The sequence below is a fragment of the Ursus americanus genome, chromosome 23 (assembly GCF_024610735.1).
Source record: "Ursus americanus isolate L20-20 chromosome 23, mUrsAme1.1.p, whole genome shotgun sequence".
In the NCBI taxonomy this organism is placed as follows: Eukaryota; Metazoa; Chordata; class Mammalia; order Carnivora; family Ursidae; genus Ursus; species Ursus americanus.
The window spans coordinates 43,865,803-43,881,848 of NC_142149.1; the positions used below are offsets into that span (position 1 = coordinate 43,865,803).

At 60.3% G+C, this 16,046-nt stretch overlaps 2 protein-coding genes across 6 annotated transcripts in view; one reads left to right on the forward strand and one right to left on the reverse strand.

Annotated features, from left to right (window-relative positions):
* Positions 1-1,114: 1,114 nt before the first annotated feature.
* HIC1 (HIC ZBTB transcriptional repressor 1) lies at positions 1,115-5,744 on the forward strand. 2 transcript variants are annotated; one of them, XM_045773666.2, is made up of 2 exons: positions 1,115-1,277; positions 2,735-5,744. In XM_045773666.2, exon 2 carries the CDS (start codon positions 2,755-2,757, stop codon positions 4,894-4,896), a length of 2,142 nt encoding a protein of 713 aa, XP_045629622.1. In that variant the 5' UTR covers positions 1,115-1,277; positions 2,735-2,754; the 3' UTR covers positions 4,897-5,744. The 2 variants fall into 2 exon arrangements, with proteins under 2 accessions (XP_045629622.1, XP_045629621.1); XM_045773665.2 differs by lacking the exon at positions 1,115-1,277 and adding an exon at positions 2,048-2,392.
* Positions 5,745-5,888: 144 nt separating this feature from the next.
* Positions 5,889-16,046, reverse strand: part of SMG6 (SMG6 nonsense mediated mRNA decay factor) — a 229,627-nt gene continuing 219,469 nt past the window's right edge. For all 4 annotated transcript variants that reach the window (XM_045773653.2, XM_045773656.2, XM_045773654.2 and 1 more), the window contains exons 16-19: positions 14,406-14,559; positions 11,222-11,433; positions 10,862-10,943; positions 5,889-7,690 (exon numbers count right to left, since the gene is read on the reverse strand). In XM_045773653.2, coding sequence (XP_045629609.2) covers positions 7,560-7,690; positions 10,862-10,943; positions 11,222-11,433; positions 14,406-14,559 — 579 coding nt within the window. In that variant the 3' untranslated portion in view covers positions 5,889-7,559. The remainder of the gene's footprint in view (positions 7,691-10,861; positions 10,944-11,221; positions 11,434-14,405; positions 14,560-16,046) is intronic.

The window sequence follows — 16,046 nt, forward strand, 5'->3', positions numbered from 1 at the left end:
GCCAATCAGAAGCTGCGGGCGTTCTCGGGGACCCACTCCCACTCCCCGACGTGTGGGCAGGGGTCAGGAGGTGCCGGGAGGAGGCGCAGCGTGGGCCGCGGAGACCCGGCACTCACTACAGGCCAGATGCGGCGGCGGGGCCGCGTGGGGACACTTCCGGAGTAGCCGTGCGAGTGCCCACGCGCCAGTGCGGGGTCCCCTCCTTCCCAGTAGGGGCGTCACCTGCAAGAACCGGGCCTTCACTTGGGGTGCAGAACCTTGCCGGGGTATCCCGGCCTGCAGCCCCTGCGGTCACGTTCCGGGTTAGTGGGTTGGAAACAGGGTCGTGCAAGCAGGTCCCTCAAAATGACTCACACGGGGAATCTGGGGGCTTGCGTCGCTTCTGCGGGATCCCCAGGAGGCCCTGTCCAGCCATTCCCAGTCGAATATCCTGGGGTCCCTCCAGAGACCTCTAAGTACAGGGCAGGCTGATTGTGTAACAGTCTTGCACAGGCTCATGGAGGGCCCTACCAGGACTTGGATGGAACTTTAGAAGGAGGCAGATGTGTGTTTGTGCCAGCATGCGCGCGCGCAGGTGTCAGTGCCTGGAGAGGGTCTGGGTGCAAATGGGTTTTTTCCGTGCATACCTAAACCCATGTGGCTGAGTGAAGGTGGGTGTGTTGGGGGGTGGGGTGGATATAAAAGGACAGTCCCATCCAGGAATGCCTAAGGAGTCGCCCCCAAGATCTTGTCTACCTTCTTCTCTCTTAACGACTTCCGTAACCTCCCTCACCCCATTCACTTGTCCCCAGAGTCCCCTCCTTGCGGGCAGGACTTTTCCAAACTAAGGCAATGTGAGAATCTAGAAGTATGTACGTGGATGGGAACGTTTAGCTCAAAACCCCAGAGTTTGTGGGGTTCGAAGTTCCGGGGCCTGGGTCCTCACGTGGGCACATCTGGGATGGTGAACCTGTCAACCCTCTCCCGCGTCCAGCTCTGCTTCTGTGAGCCTCCAACCCAACCCAGGTGCGCCGGAGGGCGGTCGCGGCTGTGCGGCGCAAAGTCCTGCAGGGCCGCGAGGTGGCGCCATAGCTGCAGCAGCGCGTGCCGGCCCGGGCCGCTCCAGATAAGAGTGTGCGGAAAGCGCGGCGGGGCTGAGACGCGACCAGTACGCGGGGAGGACGGACCAGCAGGACAGACCGACCGGGGGCCCGGCGGGCGGAGGGCAGCGCAGCGCAGCCACATCCCCCCCTGGATCCGCCGGCAGCCGGGCCCGGGGCTTCCGACATGCCCCCCAGGTGGGTCTTGAGGCTCGGGACCGGGAGGGACAGGGGACCCGGACAGCCCGGTCCTTACGCACTGGCCGCCTCGGGCGCATCCTCCGGCGCGGGTGCCCCAACGCGGCTGACGTTCGGGACTCCGGGTGTCGCCCCTAGAGGACTCAGGAACGCCGGGCCGCTGCCCTGCGCCGGGTTCACGGCGGGGTCAGCGGCCCGGGGCCGACTCTGCCCGCACATGGGCTGGAGAGGCGAAGGGAAGGGAAGGGGAGCTGGCGGGCGGGGCTGGCAGGGGCGCTGCCCTGGCACAGCTCGGCGCCTGGCAGCGGGGCGGGTGGGGCGCCGGCTAGGAGCTGCCACAGCCACGGGGAGGGAAGCCGGGTCGGGTTGCGGCCGCAGGTAACGGGCCGCGAGGCCCTGCGGGCCAGGCGGGGAACAGGGTGGGCGGGCGAACGAGCGGGCAGGGGAGCTCAGGGCCCGGCTCAGGCCCCAGGGCCGCCTGGCTGCAGAAAATTGGGGGCCGAGAGGAAAAGCTGGGAGTCGAGGGACTGGGGCTGGCGCGCTTCTCCCGGCCTGTCTGAAGTTGGGAAACTTTTCCCCAAGTTTGGGGCGGCGGAGTTCCCGTGGAGAAGGGGCCGAAGGGAGCTGGGGAGGGAGGCGCCGGGGCCCGCGAATGCAGAGCCGAGGCCGGGGCCGGGACGCGGGTGGGGCGCAGGCCCGGGTCAGGGCCGCAGCCGGCTGTGCGCCGTGCCCGCCCGGGGCGCTGCCCCCTCCCTCCCCTGGGAGCTGCGTGGCTCCCCCCTCCCCCCCACCTGCTTCCTGCCTCAGCCTCCTGCCCCGATATAACGCCCTCCCCGCGCCGGGGCCGGCCTTCGTGCTCTGCCCGCCACGGCAGCCTCTGCCTCCGCTCCCCGCGCCGCGGCCGCGCCCCGGCCCCAACTGAGGGCCTGACAGCCCCCGGGCAGGGCGGCGCCACGGCGGGCACCGCGCTCCCCTCCACTGGATCACTTCCCCCAGCTGGGGCAACTTCTCCCGAGGCGGGAGGCGCTTTTTTACTCGGCTCCCTTATATCCCAATTGGGCAAACTTCTCGGCCCTGAATGACTTTTCCTGAAGCGGACATTTTCCTCAAATCCGGTAACTGTCTCCGAAGGGGTCACTTCCCCCAAACAGTTTTCTCCTCGGAAGTCCCCAGAACCCAGCCTGCGTGCCCGGTGGCCTCCGGGCCTGGGCGTGCAGGCCAGCCTGGCCTCCTCTCCAACAGCCGCTCTCCGACGCCTTCTTCTGGTCCAGGCCCGCGGCCCAGGCTTCCACACCAGGAGGCCGCCGGTCCTCTGCCGGTGCCCAGGCCGCCGTGCTCCATGCCCCCGCCTAGCTGAGGGGAAGGGGAAGGGGAAGTCGGGGGGGAGAAGCGCGCAGCTGGATCCAGGCGGCGAGCGCTCGGGGAGGCGCTGACCCGGCTGCTGTGTACCCCTGCAGGAGAGTGTGCTGGGCAGACGATGCTGGACACGATGGAGGCGCCGGGCCACTCGAGGCAGCTGCTGCTGCAGCTCAACAACCAGCGCACCAAGGGCTTCTTGTGCGACGTGATCATCGTGGTGCAGAACGCCCTCTTCCGCGCGCACAAGAACGTGCTGGCGGCCAGCAGCGCCTACCTCAAGTCCCTGGTGGTGCATGACAACCTGCTCAACCTGGACCATGACATGGTGAGCCCGGCGGTGTTCCGCCTGGTGCTGGACTTCATCTACACCGGCCGCCTGGCTGACGGCGCGGAGGCCGCGGCGGCGGCGGCCGTGGCCCCGGGGGCCGAGCCGAGCCTGGGCGCCGTGCTGGCCGCCGCCAGCTACCTGCAGATCCCCGACCTCGTGGCGCTGTGCAAGAAACGCCTCAAGCGCCACGGCAAGTACTGCCACCTGCGGGGCGGCGGCGGCGGCGGCGGCGGCTATGCCCCCTACGGGAGGCCGGGCCGGGGCCTTCGGGCCGCCACGCCCGTCATCCAGGCCTGCTACTCGTCCCCAGCCGGGCCGCCGCCGCCGCCCACCGGTGAGCCGGCTTCGGGCCCCGAGGCCGCGGTGAACACGCACTGCGCGGAGCTGTACGCCTCGGGCCCCGGCCCGGCCTCCGCACTCTGCGCCCCGGAGCGCCGCTGCTCCCCGCTCTGCGGCCTGGACCTGTCCAAGAAAAGCCCGCCGGGCTCCGCGCCTCCTGAACGGCCGCCGGGCGAGCGCGAACTGCCCCCGCGCCCAGACAGCCCTCCCAGTGCCGGCCCCGCAGCCTACAAGGAGCCACCGCTCGCCCTGCCACCGCTCCCGCCGCTGCCCTTCCAGAAGCTGGAGGAGGCCGTACCGCCTCCGGACCCGTTCCGTGGCGGCGGCGGCAGCCCGGGACCCGAGCCCCCGGGCCGCCCCGACGGGCCCAGCCTCCTCTACCGCTGGATGAAGCACGAGCCAGGCCTGGGCAGTTACGGCGACGAGCTGGGCCGGGAGCGCGGCTCCCCCAGCGAGCGCTGCGAGGAGCGCGGCGGGGACCCGGCCGCCTCGCCCGGGGTACCCCCGCTAGGCCTGGCGCCGCCGCGCTACCAGGGCAGCCTGGACGGGCCGGGCGCGGGTGGCGACGGCGACGACTACAAGAGCAGCAGCGAAGAGACGGGCAGCAGCGAGGACCCCAGCCCGCCCGGCGGCCACCTCGAGGGCTACCCATGCCCGCACCTGGCTTATGGCGAGCCTGAGAGCTTCGGTGACAACCTGTACGTGTGCATCCCGTGCGGCAAGGGCTTCCCCAGCTCGGAGCAGCTGAATGCGCACGTGGAAGCTCACGTGGAGGAGGAGGAGGCGCTGTACGGCAGGGCCGAGGCGGCTGAGGTAGCTGCGGGGGCCGCCGGCTTGGGGCCCCCTTTTGGAGGCAGTGGGGACAAGGTCGCTGGAGCTCCGGGCGGCCTGGGCGAGCTGCTGCGGCCGTACCGCTGCGCGTCGTGCGACAAGAGCTACAAGGACCCGGCCACGCTGCGACAGCACGAGAAGACGCACTGGCTGACCCGGCCCTACCCATGCACCATCTGCGGGAAGAAGTTCACGCAGCGCGGGACCATGACGCGCCACATGCGCAGCCACCTGGGCCTCAAGCCCTTCGCGTGCGACGCGTGCGGCATGCGCTTCACGCGCCAGTACCGCCTCACCGAGCACATGCGCATCCACTCGGGCGAGAAGCCCTACGAGTGCCAGGTGTGCGGCGGCAAGTTCGCACAGCAGCGCAACCTCATCAGCCACATGAAGATGCACGCCGTGGGTGGCGCGGCAGGCGCAGCCGGAGCGCTGGCGGGTCTGGGGGGGCTACCCGGCGTCCCCGGCCCCGATGGCAAGGGCAAGCTCGACTTCCCCGAGGGTGTCTTCGCTGTGGCCCGCCTCACGGCTGAACAGCTGAGCCTGAAGCAGCAGGACAAGGCGGCGGCGGCCGAGCTGCTGGCGCAGACCACGCACTTCCTGCACGACCCCAAGGTGGCGCTCGAGAGCCTCTACCCGCTGGCTAAGTTCACCGCGGAGCTGGGCCTCAGCCCGGACAAGGCGGCCGAGGTGCTGAGCCAGGGAGCGCACCTGGCCGCCGGACCCGACGGCCGGACCATCGACCGTTTTTCCCCCACCTAGAGCGCCTCTTGCCGGCCCGCCTCGTCGCCGCCGCTTGGCCCTGGCCCGTGCCCCCCAGGGAACAGCGGCAGCAGCCGCGAGCAGGCACACCGCGCCCGGACATCTGTAGTAGCAGCGGCAGCGTCGCCGCAGTGGCGGCGGCCCCACCTGGCCTCACTGCTTTGTGCCTTAGCCCGGGGGTGGGGGTGGGGGTGAAACCCCGGGACGGGGGTGGGATGGGGGAAGGGAGATTTATATTTTTGATATCAGCTTTGACCAAAGGAGACCCCCGGCCCTTCTCCGCCTCTTCCTGTGGTTCGTTGGCCCCCTCCCCCGGCTCCGTGCTGCTCTTGGAGGGAGGGGTGTCACTGTTGGGGCGCTCCCAGCCCTACCTCCGGCCCTTGCGACCACACCCATTCTCACTGTGAATCTCCCCGCTGGGGTCGGAGCGTCGGGCAGAGTTGGGGAGCGGGGAGGGGACTGAGCCGGCCGGAGGGCCCCCCGCCCCCCGCTCCCGCCCGCCCCGGGACTGATAATGTGAAGTTCCTCATTTTGCACAAGTGGCACTAGCCCCAGGGCCAACCCTTCCCTCCCTCTGGAGTCAGAGGGCTGAGACAGCCCTGGCCTACCGGTCTCCCACTCCCGCCGGTGTCCTCCCCATCCCTCCCTTCCCTGGGGCCCCGGACCATATTTATTGCATGCGCCCCGGGCGGCCCCCCACCCCGAGCCCAGGCTGGGCTGGGCTGGAACGTGGTCTCTTTAGCTCCCTCCTCCCCGTTTGTATATTTCCTACCTTGTACACAGGCTCTTCCAGAGCCGCTTCCATTTTCTATACTCGAACCAAACAGCAATAAAGCAGTAACCAAGGACCCTGGACCCCGCTGCTCTCTTCCGCCCTGCACAAGGACCTAGGTGGGTGGAGGGGCCAGACACGGCACCCTCATACAGGTGCAGAGAGAGGCTTGGACCGTCTTCCCTCCCCAGTCCCAGAGACAGATGGGCAAGAGGTCAGGCACGTTCATAACTAAAAATTTATTAAGGAAACAAAACCAGTGCTGCAAATGGGACAGAAAGGAGAGTGGGGTCTCCCACCCACCCAGTCATTGGCCTTCATCCAGGGGAGAGGATCTCAAAGGAGAGGCTGGGACCCTGTACCCCAAAGAGCCAGTCTTCTGAGGCCCTTGGGGGACTCGTACCCCCAAACCACTGGTGGCTCTCCTGCATAGCACCCCCTCCTCCTGGTATAATCTTGGGCCTCAGGGAGGGTACAACTTTGCTCCCATCCTCTGGGAAGGCTGTACAGTCCAGACAGGGAGCTCTGGGGGATTCCCCCTCTGGTCCCATCAAAATTGACTCCTGGCTCCTCCTCAAAGTCCTGTCTTCCTCCAAGTTCCTTTCATCCCTGTCCCTGGGTTGGGAGAACCCATTCCCAGTAGGAAGCCCCTCTAGTGAGGCTTTGGACACAGGTGCCAGCTAAAGAGGCAACAAAAACTTGAAAGGCCAAAAGGCCCCTGTGTCAAATTCTTCTAGGGCAAAGCTAGAAATGGTGCACACTCGAGGCTAGCAATGTCCCTCTCAGGCACCGGCCCACCCCACCCTCAGGCTGGGACGCAGGAGCCTGTAAGTTTCTCAGAGCACAGGGGCCTGAGAAAGAAGGTCAGGGCAGGAAAGCTTCATTAGGTTCCTGGCCCAGAGGAGGAAGAGGTACCAGAGGAGGAAGATTCAGAGTGGGAACCTGCATGGCAAGGACCTGAGGTGAAGAATTTGAGGGGATCAGGGAAGTAAGAGGGATCCTCTAGAAAGGGAAGGAGGCCAAGGAGATGATTCAGGAGGGAGAGAGGGAAGAGAGAGGAGGGGGGACCGAGAGGAGTCTAAAGAAATTTTGTGAAATGGGAACTAGAGCAAAAGGAAGGCCAATGAGGGAGAGGAGCAGGCAGAGGCCACCCAGGAAGCATGAGCCTGAGACCAGACGTCCCTTCCCTCTAGACCCATGACCATCCAACGGGGAACAAGGGGCAAAGTATAATGGACCCAGAATGATAAGGACAGGAAGAAGAGCAGCAGAATGGATGTGTGTTTGGGGTAGGGGGGTAGAAAAGATGGGGCCTAGGGCTGCTGTTTGGGACGCGGTGTCCAGAACCCAACTTGGGTCCATCGGGGAATCCAGGCCTCAGAGAGACACACCCTGGGCACTCTCTTCATGGCATGACCAAAGCCTCTTGGGACACATTCAGCACAGGGGTTCTGAAGATTAAAGGGACCCATCATTTCACCTGCACCTGATGGAAATGCAACCCCTGCCCTATCTCCAGCTGAGAAAGTGGCTGAGTCCCTGGGCTGAGAAGGCCTTCAGCAAGCCCTTGAACTAGACAGGGGGAGGGAGAAAGGCGAGACTGTGGGCGGCCTGTCTGGCTCACCCACCTGCTGTCACTGCAGCCAGCCACCTCCCTGCTAAATCTTGGCAGCCCAGGAGGGTCCCAGCAGCTTCCGCCCGACCCTCAGGAGGGGCTCTGTGAGGAGCAGCTCCCCCACAGCACGGCCACGGCGTGGGTTGGAAGAGGATGGTTTATTGTCTGGGTGGATTGCTGGCTCAGGCACGTGGGCATCTTCGGTGCTACACTGGGCACCTGGTGGCCTCTCAGGAATGGTTCCATGGCGGGGGGGGGGGCCCCGGTGCGGCCCCCTCAGCCCACCTGGGCCCACGTGAGGAAGGCTGGGATGTCCCGCACAGGCACATTCCTCGTCAGTGCCTTCACACGCAGGTTGCGGTCATCTGTCAACAGCACCACCTCCCGCAGCAGCCGGATTGGCTCCTCTGTAGGCATGAGAGAGCAGAAGGACTTCACTGAGGGCAGGAGGCAGAGGCACAGGCTGCCTCTCCTCTCTCTGAGGGGGAATGTCGCCCGGGAGGGGTCAGGGCCAACCATTTCTTGGCCCTTCTACAAGTCTTTCCCTCATGCAATCAGCCGGGGTACCCCTCCCCTACTGGCTCAGAGAGGACCATGCTGGGCCAGGGCTGGCCTTCTGCTTCAGACCCTCACCTCCAGCCCGGGACTGAACTGCCTCGTGTCTGGAGATCTGCCCAAGCCACTGGCCTCAACAGACCCCTCTCCCGGGATGCTGAACTGAGGGGAGCAGAGGAAACCCCTCTCCTTCTGTTCCCCTAGACTGCATGGCTGGTCCTGGGCTCACAATTACTCCTCTCTTCTGGCACATCCTCTCCCTCCAAGGCTAGGAGGTCAATACTTTAGGTATTAAGAGGTAGAAAGCTCAAGATGGAATCCAAAGTGAATCCAGGCTCCCAGATGTGAGGAGAGGGGTTAGTTTAAGGGAGCTCTGAGGAGAGGAGGGCAAGGGTCCCTGGCAGAGCCGTGCCAAGGTGGCCCCGAGTGAGAGCCAAATGATTTCCTCTATTACATGAAAGTAATCGATGTAAATGGTGAGAACCTCTAACAGTACAGAAGAGGACAAAGGAAAGGAAAACTCCAAGCCACTCTCCCTTCATGTGTCTCTGTCTTGCTCCCCAGGGCTAGATCTATGCGTGCTTCCAGATTTTTTAATGCACACGTGCAAGTATATATACTTGTTACATAAGCTTTTTTCCCAACATTACAATCATACTAGCCATATTTATTTTATTCAAATTTTATATATTTTAAAGCTCTTTCTGTAACGGCACAAGCAGCCTTTGTTCTTTTTAGATGACCTCTTAGCAAGATGTCACACTACCTCTCTCCTCCGGATTCCCACACCTTTTAATGTACTGGGGAGAATTTAAGCCAGGGCCAAGTACCCACAGAAGTGACATCCCCACCCCTGGTCAGGCCGCTCAGGGGCAGGCCCACCCCTCAGTCCCAGGCTGGGCATTTCCTGACGGAGGTCCGGCAGACTTGTGAGGCACAGGAAATGTCCTGCGGGGCTTACTGACTGCGGGGGGCTGGCGGGGCTGGGCAATTGCAAATGTCCAGGTCTGGACCTGAGCAGTTTCAGGCTTGCCAGCTCCAGGCAGGGAGGCTGAGAACTGGCTGTCAGCCTGGGAGGAGTTTGGGGGGAAAAGGGAGGGAGAGGCTCATGAGGCTGACGCTGGTGGGAGAAGGGGAAGGGCGGAAGGAGAATGGGTGGGAGGTGAGGGCTGCGGTGGGCAGACGGGGAGAGGAAGGCCACATAAGCAGAGAGGATGCTCTCAGACGGCTCCACTGCCTGGGCCTGGCCCCTCAGGCGTGGGTGGTGCCGGGCTGTGCTTTCTGGGGTTCCCAGCTGGCTGCTCGAGGCAGCCCCACTGCTCCTGTCCTGGGGCTCAGACCAAGAGAGTCCCAGGCCTCAGGACAGTCAACTAAGGCCCGGCATTGCTGGCAGGGGTCTGCAGGGGTTTCTGTGGATACTTTCAGACATTTTTAACAATAAACATCCTCTGTTTTGACACTGGTAACTTCACTTTGTTAGAAACCAGAGACTGTCATCTTGTCAGGCCCCATCCGCCATAATCCACATGATTTTAAAATTCAACATCGTTTACACATAAACATTTAGTGACGGTTTCTCTGTGAATCTGACAAGTTAATCTGCTAAGAATTCACCCTGACAAATGGGGTTTGATTACACTAGCCGTTGCTGATGTAATTGTGATAGGGGCGGTCCCCAGGATGGCAATGGGTTCCTGCAGGCTGTTTGGGGTGAAGTGGGGGGTGGAGAGACTAGTAAGGCCAAAGCCAAAATGTGTCTCTGCTAAGAAAGAAACAGCTCCGAGGCTGGGTGGGGCCGCGGCAGTATCTGAACCATACTTCCCAACAAGGCCTTCTGCGATGCCGTCTACCTCTCCCTCAGAAGGTGCCTCTCTACGAAGCTGCCTGGGAGCAGAGCCCAGGGTCCTCCGTTTGGCTCAGCCAGGACTCCTTTCTACCACTTCACTGCTCCAGGTCTGGCCCTGAGGGACAGAATGAGCAAGCCACGTGGCAGGACCCCTCTGAAGAACAGCCCTCATGGGCTCATTCTCAGCCCCTGGTGCAGAGACTCAGGCAGGAGTGAGGGGCTGCAGTGACATGGGTGGTAGGAGCAGCGGGAGAGAAGACAATCTCCCTACCAGCTTGGAAGCCAGGGCTAGGAAACTGAGCGGGGAAGAGAGCTGGGAAACCACCACCAAAAGAAAAAGACAAGATGCAGGCACCTACACATAGACAGAAACCAAGCGGTAAGAATGCCGAAGTCTGTAGACGACACAGAGCAGGGCCATCCTAGGAAGAAATGTCAGACTCCCGGGAGCCAGGAGCAGAAAACACCTGAGCCGTGCTGACTCTGAGGGGCTGTGCAGGGAAGCGTTCTGGATTGAGGATGAGGTGCTGAAGCGCCTGGAAGAGTCCCAGGGTGGGCTTTTGGCTCAAAGATAAGACTACTGGCTGCCAAAAAGGCCTTGAAAATTGGGCTGAGGGCTCAGTCCTCAAGCTGTCAACTGCCCCCAAAGTGCCGCAGCACATGACACAGAGACAGGAAGAAAAGGCCCACTACTCGCTGGGGAAGTACCTCCACTACAGGGCTGATAGAGGGTAAACATTCAGGGATGAACTGAGAGGGTGTGCGTGGCCAAGAAAAGGGAGGTGGGCCCTAGGGACCAGTGGGGACTGTCCTCTCAGAGCTGCAGAGGGCTGGGTTCAGGAGACCATGGCCAGAATAAGCTACACTGAATCATAAAGACATTCTTGCTGTCAGAAGACTCACTGAGGACCCAAGAAAGGAAACGGGTGCATGCCGAGTGGGAAAGCTCGCTGCCTAGAGCCTGCCTTCCAGGTCTAGGTCCACCCCTAGCTGGCCCAGGGTCCACCTGCGAATGGGGGAGCTGTGACAGTGAGGCGGAATTCCCAGAAGGCTGGCCTCAGGCTTGCATCAAACTCCCCAGGCCAGAGTTGGTGAAGGGACTCTTCCCTAGGGGTGAGGATGGTAGGGCGGGGGGTGGGGAGGAACGGATGATCCTGAGGCAGGGGCGAAGCTGTACCTTTGTTGGTGGGCATGAAGTCCTTAGCCTTGTCTTTGCAGTAGTGGAGGCAACAGGAGAGGATCAGGTCATCATTGTTACCCTAGAGGAAGAAAGTGTGAGAAGTGCCACTGGGCAGGAGGGGGCGCCATTCGGAGGAGGCACAGCTATACTTCTGCCTCTGGGGTCCTGGGGAGGATCACATCCCAGAGTCCCGCCCATACATCTTCTGGTCCTGTTTGGTGGGGTCCAACTTGCCAAGAGTGATCTAGAACTGCCCCTCCTGGGCCTGGCCAGTGGCTGCCCCCTCAGCTGCCCGGGCTGCGGGAGACCCTGTTCTGAGGCTGGCTATGGGCTCTCCCTTTCTGCCGCAGGTCTTACCAGTTGGCCAGTGATGTCTTCGCTGCGGAAGGCGATGGATTCAAGTTCATTGCCACGGCTGGTCAGGGCCCGTAGACAAGAGTCCCGACTCTCAAATCGCCGCTCGAGGAACTCGATGGACTTCCGGGCCTTTTCCTGCACCACACGGGCATAGCCCCCAGCCCGGTGGTCTGTCTCCTGCCCCTTGGCCAGGCCGTCCAGTTCATTGATCACTGATGAGACACAGTCCCACAAGGTATCAGCCTCAGCGATCGGCAATCATGTCTGCCTTCACCCTAGGCTCACTTTCCCAGCCGGCCCCGTCCCAGACCACAGAGTCCACCTTGCCCCACAGGAGTCTTCCAATGACACTAGGGGAATCTGGGGGGGCAAGAAGTGTTCCAGACTCTCCACAGAGCTCTATCTTTCTGCCACTTCCCCTGGGCCCCACGCTCCTCCTAGAAGGAACCTACAGGGATTTTCTGGAGCTGCTGTATTGGAAACCTGGCCCCTCTACTATCACATTCCTCAGTTATAGGATTAAATTGAAAGGGTATCTCAAGGAGAGGCAAGGGTAGCTGCTAAAGGACAAGAGGCACTCCCCCTCATCCATCTGGATCCCCAACCACAGCAGTTCATAAGAGGCAAAGTTCTATGGCCCACCCCCTAGCAGAGTGCAGGGAGGTCACCAAGTGGGAAGCAACAGTCACAGCCTTACTTGCAAGGACCCTGGTATCCTTCAAACCATGCCCCTGGCACATCTACTCCTCTGATACTGCACGTGTTTGTGAGTATGTATGTGTGTGTGTATGTGTGTGTGTGTCTGCCTGCCTATGTGTCTGGGACACGGCTTCATTTTCTGGTGAAGATTCTTTCCAAAATTCCAGCCAAAAGCCTGAGGTCAAGTGGGAAATATGCACTCCTTGGGGGCTCCGGGAGAGTTTGGGGTCTGAGGCCTCTCCTCAGTGCAATGATTCATGGCTCGGGGAGTCGGCATGAGCATGCTGTTCCATGGTGAGCCTGGCACTCACTGTCTGGGTATTCAGAGACACTTTCTGGAAAGGGCCCATGTGGGGATACACACACACACACACACACACACACACACACACACACACACAGCCCGTGCTTTCAGCAACCTAAGGCTGCTGCATGTCCACACAATGTATGGTTGAGGCTGGGAAGTAGTGGTGGATGCGTGTATGGTACAGCAAACAGAACATCAAACACGAAAAACTGGTATTCCATCCCAAAATCTCCTTTCCTGCTTCCAAACTAAACAGGCTTCAAAGGGGAAGCTTGTTTGTGCTTCTGCACCAGGCGGGGCTTCTCGATGCTAGGGTCAGGCCTAAGGAGCAGGAGCAGGTTAAAGAGCACAAGAACAAGCAGGGAAGGCTGTCGGCTTAACCCTTTGTGCTCTGGACACAGAGTGGGAATGCACTGAGGAAGCCTCACTGAACGGGAGTTGCCTGTACAGCCCCTGAGGGTCGAGGGCCCTGCCCCACTGAAGAAGGTGCAAACAGGCTGGCCTGTACTTCTGTGGCAGAGCTGTCATTTCCCAGCGCCCACGGAGGGCATCTATTTATTCTACGTGTGTCCTTTCCTGGGGGGTTGCGCATGTATTTACTCCCTCCCCGCCATATCTGCCTTTCCCTACTGAACCACAAGCTCCTCGAGGCCAAGGGCTTGCAGCTCTGCCTTTCCCTGGATGCCCCGGGAATAAGGAGACCAGGCACACAGTAGGGGCACAATCAGTGCTGGGGACCAAGAACCGTGCTAGCCTGGGATGGTGTCTGAAGCTCTTTCCAAGTCCTAGGGAGCTCCTCAGATGTCAGCAACCTCTCTCAGTTATACCATTTCCTGACCATTAGCAAAAGTGACCACTCACTCTCTTTCCCCTCAAAATCTCCCGGGGTAGGAAAGCACAGAGACACACTATCCTGATAGCTTTCCCACCCCAGGATGCAGTGAGGGAAGAGGGGAAGCTGGAACAACTTGTCGGTCTTGCTGCTCTACTTCTGAAGAACAGAAAGCCTCCCCTTAGGTCTAAAGGCCTGGGTTTAAGAGGTTCTGGCCAGGCCACATGGGGAGGGGGAAGGAAGACAGGGAGGGTGGAGGCGGGACGAGGCCTGCTTCAGTGCCAACATTCTCAGGTGGTGCTAACGTGTTTCCCACAACCCCCCAGGGTTCTATAGCCTCTGCAGGGGCGGATGTTTCCTGCCCTTTGTTTCCACCCTCATCTGGCACTAAGACACTTGGGACTAGGAGGGGAGGCCCAATGGAACATCTTGGCATGGATGTCAGAGGTGGCGTGGCAGGCAGACTGCCAGTCTGGCAGCTTTTCCAGAGGACAAGGATCCCAAACTTGCTCCAAGTGGCTGCTGAGAAGGGGACACCGAAGAGCCAATCACCTCCTAGACCCTTTCCCTCCACAGGATAGCCATCAGCTATATTAGCTGTATCAATTATATTAGGAGCCTAGAGCCCAAAGCCCATCCTCAGGCTGACCCACCACAGAGCTCCAAGAACTAAGACAGTGCCTAGACAGTCCCTTGGAGACAGCCCAGCTGGGCTCTTCTGGCCTGAGGGTGGAAGAAAGCTAGCTGGGTCCTGAGATGCTGACCCTGCACCAGCATCAGTGACCAGACAGTGGTAAGGGCCCAAGTGGCAAGAATCCACAGGCATGAGCCAAGGGCTTACTCTGGAGGGTTTCCGTCAGCCTGGCCTTAGGGTGACACTGGCCAGAAGAATGCTACCTCGAACCAACAGAATGATCATGAAAAGCTACAAGACAATCAGACCAAAGGCATCTAACCACTTCAAAATCCTCCCAGCCTCCCTGCCAGACCACCCAGCAGCACTGCCGTTATCTGCCAGGGCTGAGTGTTTACCAATAACGGGAACCAGCTTTGCTGTTTTACTGCAAGCTTTATAAGGATAAAAACAAGGGCTGGGCTCATGCAGCCTCTGGTTGCTGGGACACAGGAGTCCATTTGCTCAAGCAGTTTAAGCCATGGATCAGCCATAATAATTCGAACTGCTCTGATTATTAAACAATTTTCCTTGCCCCATGCATACCCTACTTCCCTGCAAGTCCTGTCATACACACATAGCGGGGCTCTCTGGCTGCCTGGCCCCAGGGCCATGGGGCGTGTGTGGAGAGGGGGCTGCAGCACACGTGCAGGGGTGCTCTGGCCTGACTCACCGATGAGGGGCACCACCAGGATGTACTTCCTGCTCTCCAGCAGCCGTGCCAGACTGGCCAGGTGGTCAATGAAGCCGTTGGTGTCTGGTACAAGGAACAAGGGTCTGATCTCGAGCTCCATCTGCCTCATCTGACTCTGGTCCTCCAGGACAGCCTACAGGGACACAGAACCGTGAGTGAGCCAGAGTGAGTAGGCAAGCGGGGGGCTGAGCCAGGGCCCTGACTTCACAGTGTGTCAGCATCCTGCCCCCTGAAACTCTTCCCCCTCCAGAGGGACAGCCAGCCCCTGTCAGGCCTGAGGGACTGGCCCAAGGGCTGGGCAAAGTACTGCAATAAAAATCAACACGGACTAAATGGCCTGAGGAATGGGGTGTGACTAAAACGCTGCCTAGGACAGAGAGGACTCTGATGGTATTAAAAATAACAGGTTTCTGAAAGTAAGACCCTGGGCTAAAAGTCAATAAGGGAGAGTCAGTTTCCTTGGATATGAAAGTGGTTTTGCACCCATTATCTAGACAGCACAGACAGGTACGGCTCAGGGCAAACACTTTATACATGTATCATTTGTTATTTCAGTTTACTCCACTGTGTAGTTAGAAAAAAAAAAAAAAGGTTACACTCAAAGGCTATACAAAAACAGTGATGCCAACAGCGAATTATTAACACCCGCAGCAGCAGGAGTCCATGCAGTGTGATGGATTTGGACCCAACTCACATGCTTGCGAAGACTGATGAGAACAGCCACCCCCACCCACCAGCAGAGTGTTTCCTAACACTCTGTTTCCTAACGTGAGTCTTTTGTGTTCTGCTTGTGCTCCTTAGCTGCGGTTCTGCACAATCTATACCACCATTTACTTGATGTTTTTCATTAAATGGATTTTAAGCCAACTACTTTTTTTGGCTTAGCCACTTCTTAAGCAATGATAAGCATGGTATCAAGTTTACTAGTGCAAGCTGTCCTTCCATAATAAAAAGGCGAAGCGTCTCCTGTGCGTCCCTGAGAAACCATGTCACGCAGCACCAGTGAGCGGGGTGCACCACACCCCGAGAAGCACGTGGCTGAAGCCTTGTCTGTCTGATGGATGTTCTCCTCCTCCAGGGAAGCTCCGCGCACATCTGTGAGAGCCCGACTTTCTCAAGTCTGACAGAGCCCCGAGTGGCACGGGGCCCTCCGAGATAGGCTCTGGATATGTCTGTCACTATAGAGCACGGTCACTGTTGTGCTGCTTCCTCTTGTGGGGACCACGGCCAAGCAGCAGAATGATTTGCTGGCATCTGCCCAGTGTGCCCCCTGTGTACAGAGGAGGAGGGCACCAGCACAAACCTGGTGGGGACCAGTCCTGTCACTCCCCCACCCCCCAATCTTCTGCCACACACCAACTTGCAAGGACAGAGACACAGGCTCAGGGCAGGGGAGGAGATGTGCGTGCCAACTGAGACGGGTCCCACAGTGCCGGGCCTGGCCACTAACAGTCAGTGAGGGAGGCGCTCAGGTTTCACTGGCAACGACAGTAAAACTGAAAGGGCATGCCTCTGAATGCTGGGGGTGGCTTCTCTGTGACCTACTGGGGACCTCTTCCTATGACTAAGTCGTTGCTGCCACTGCCACCACAGCTGGTGGAAGGCACAGGCCACAGGCCA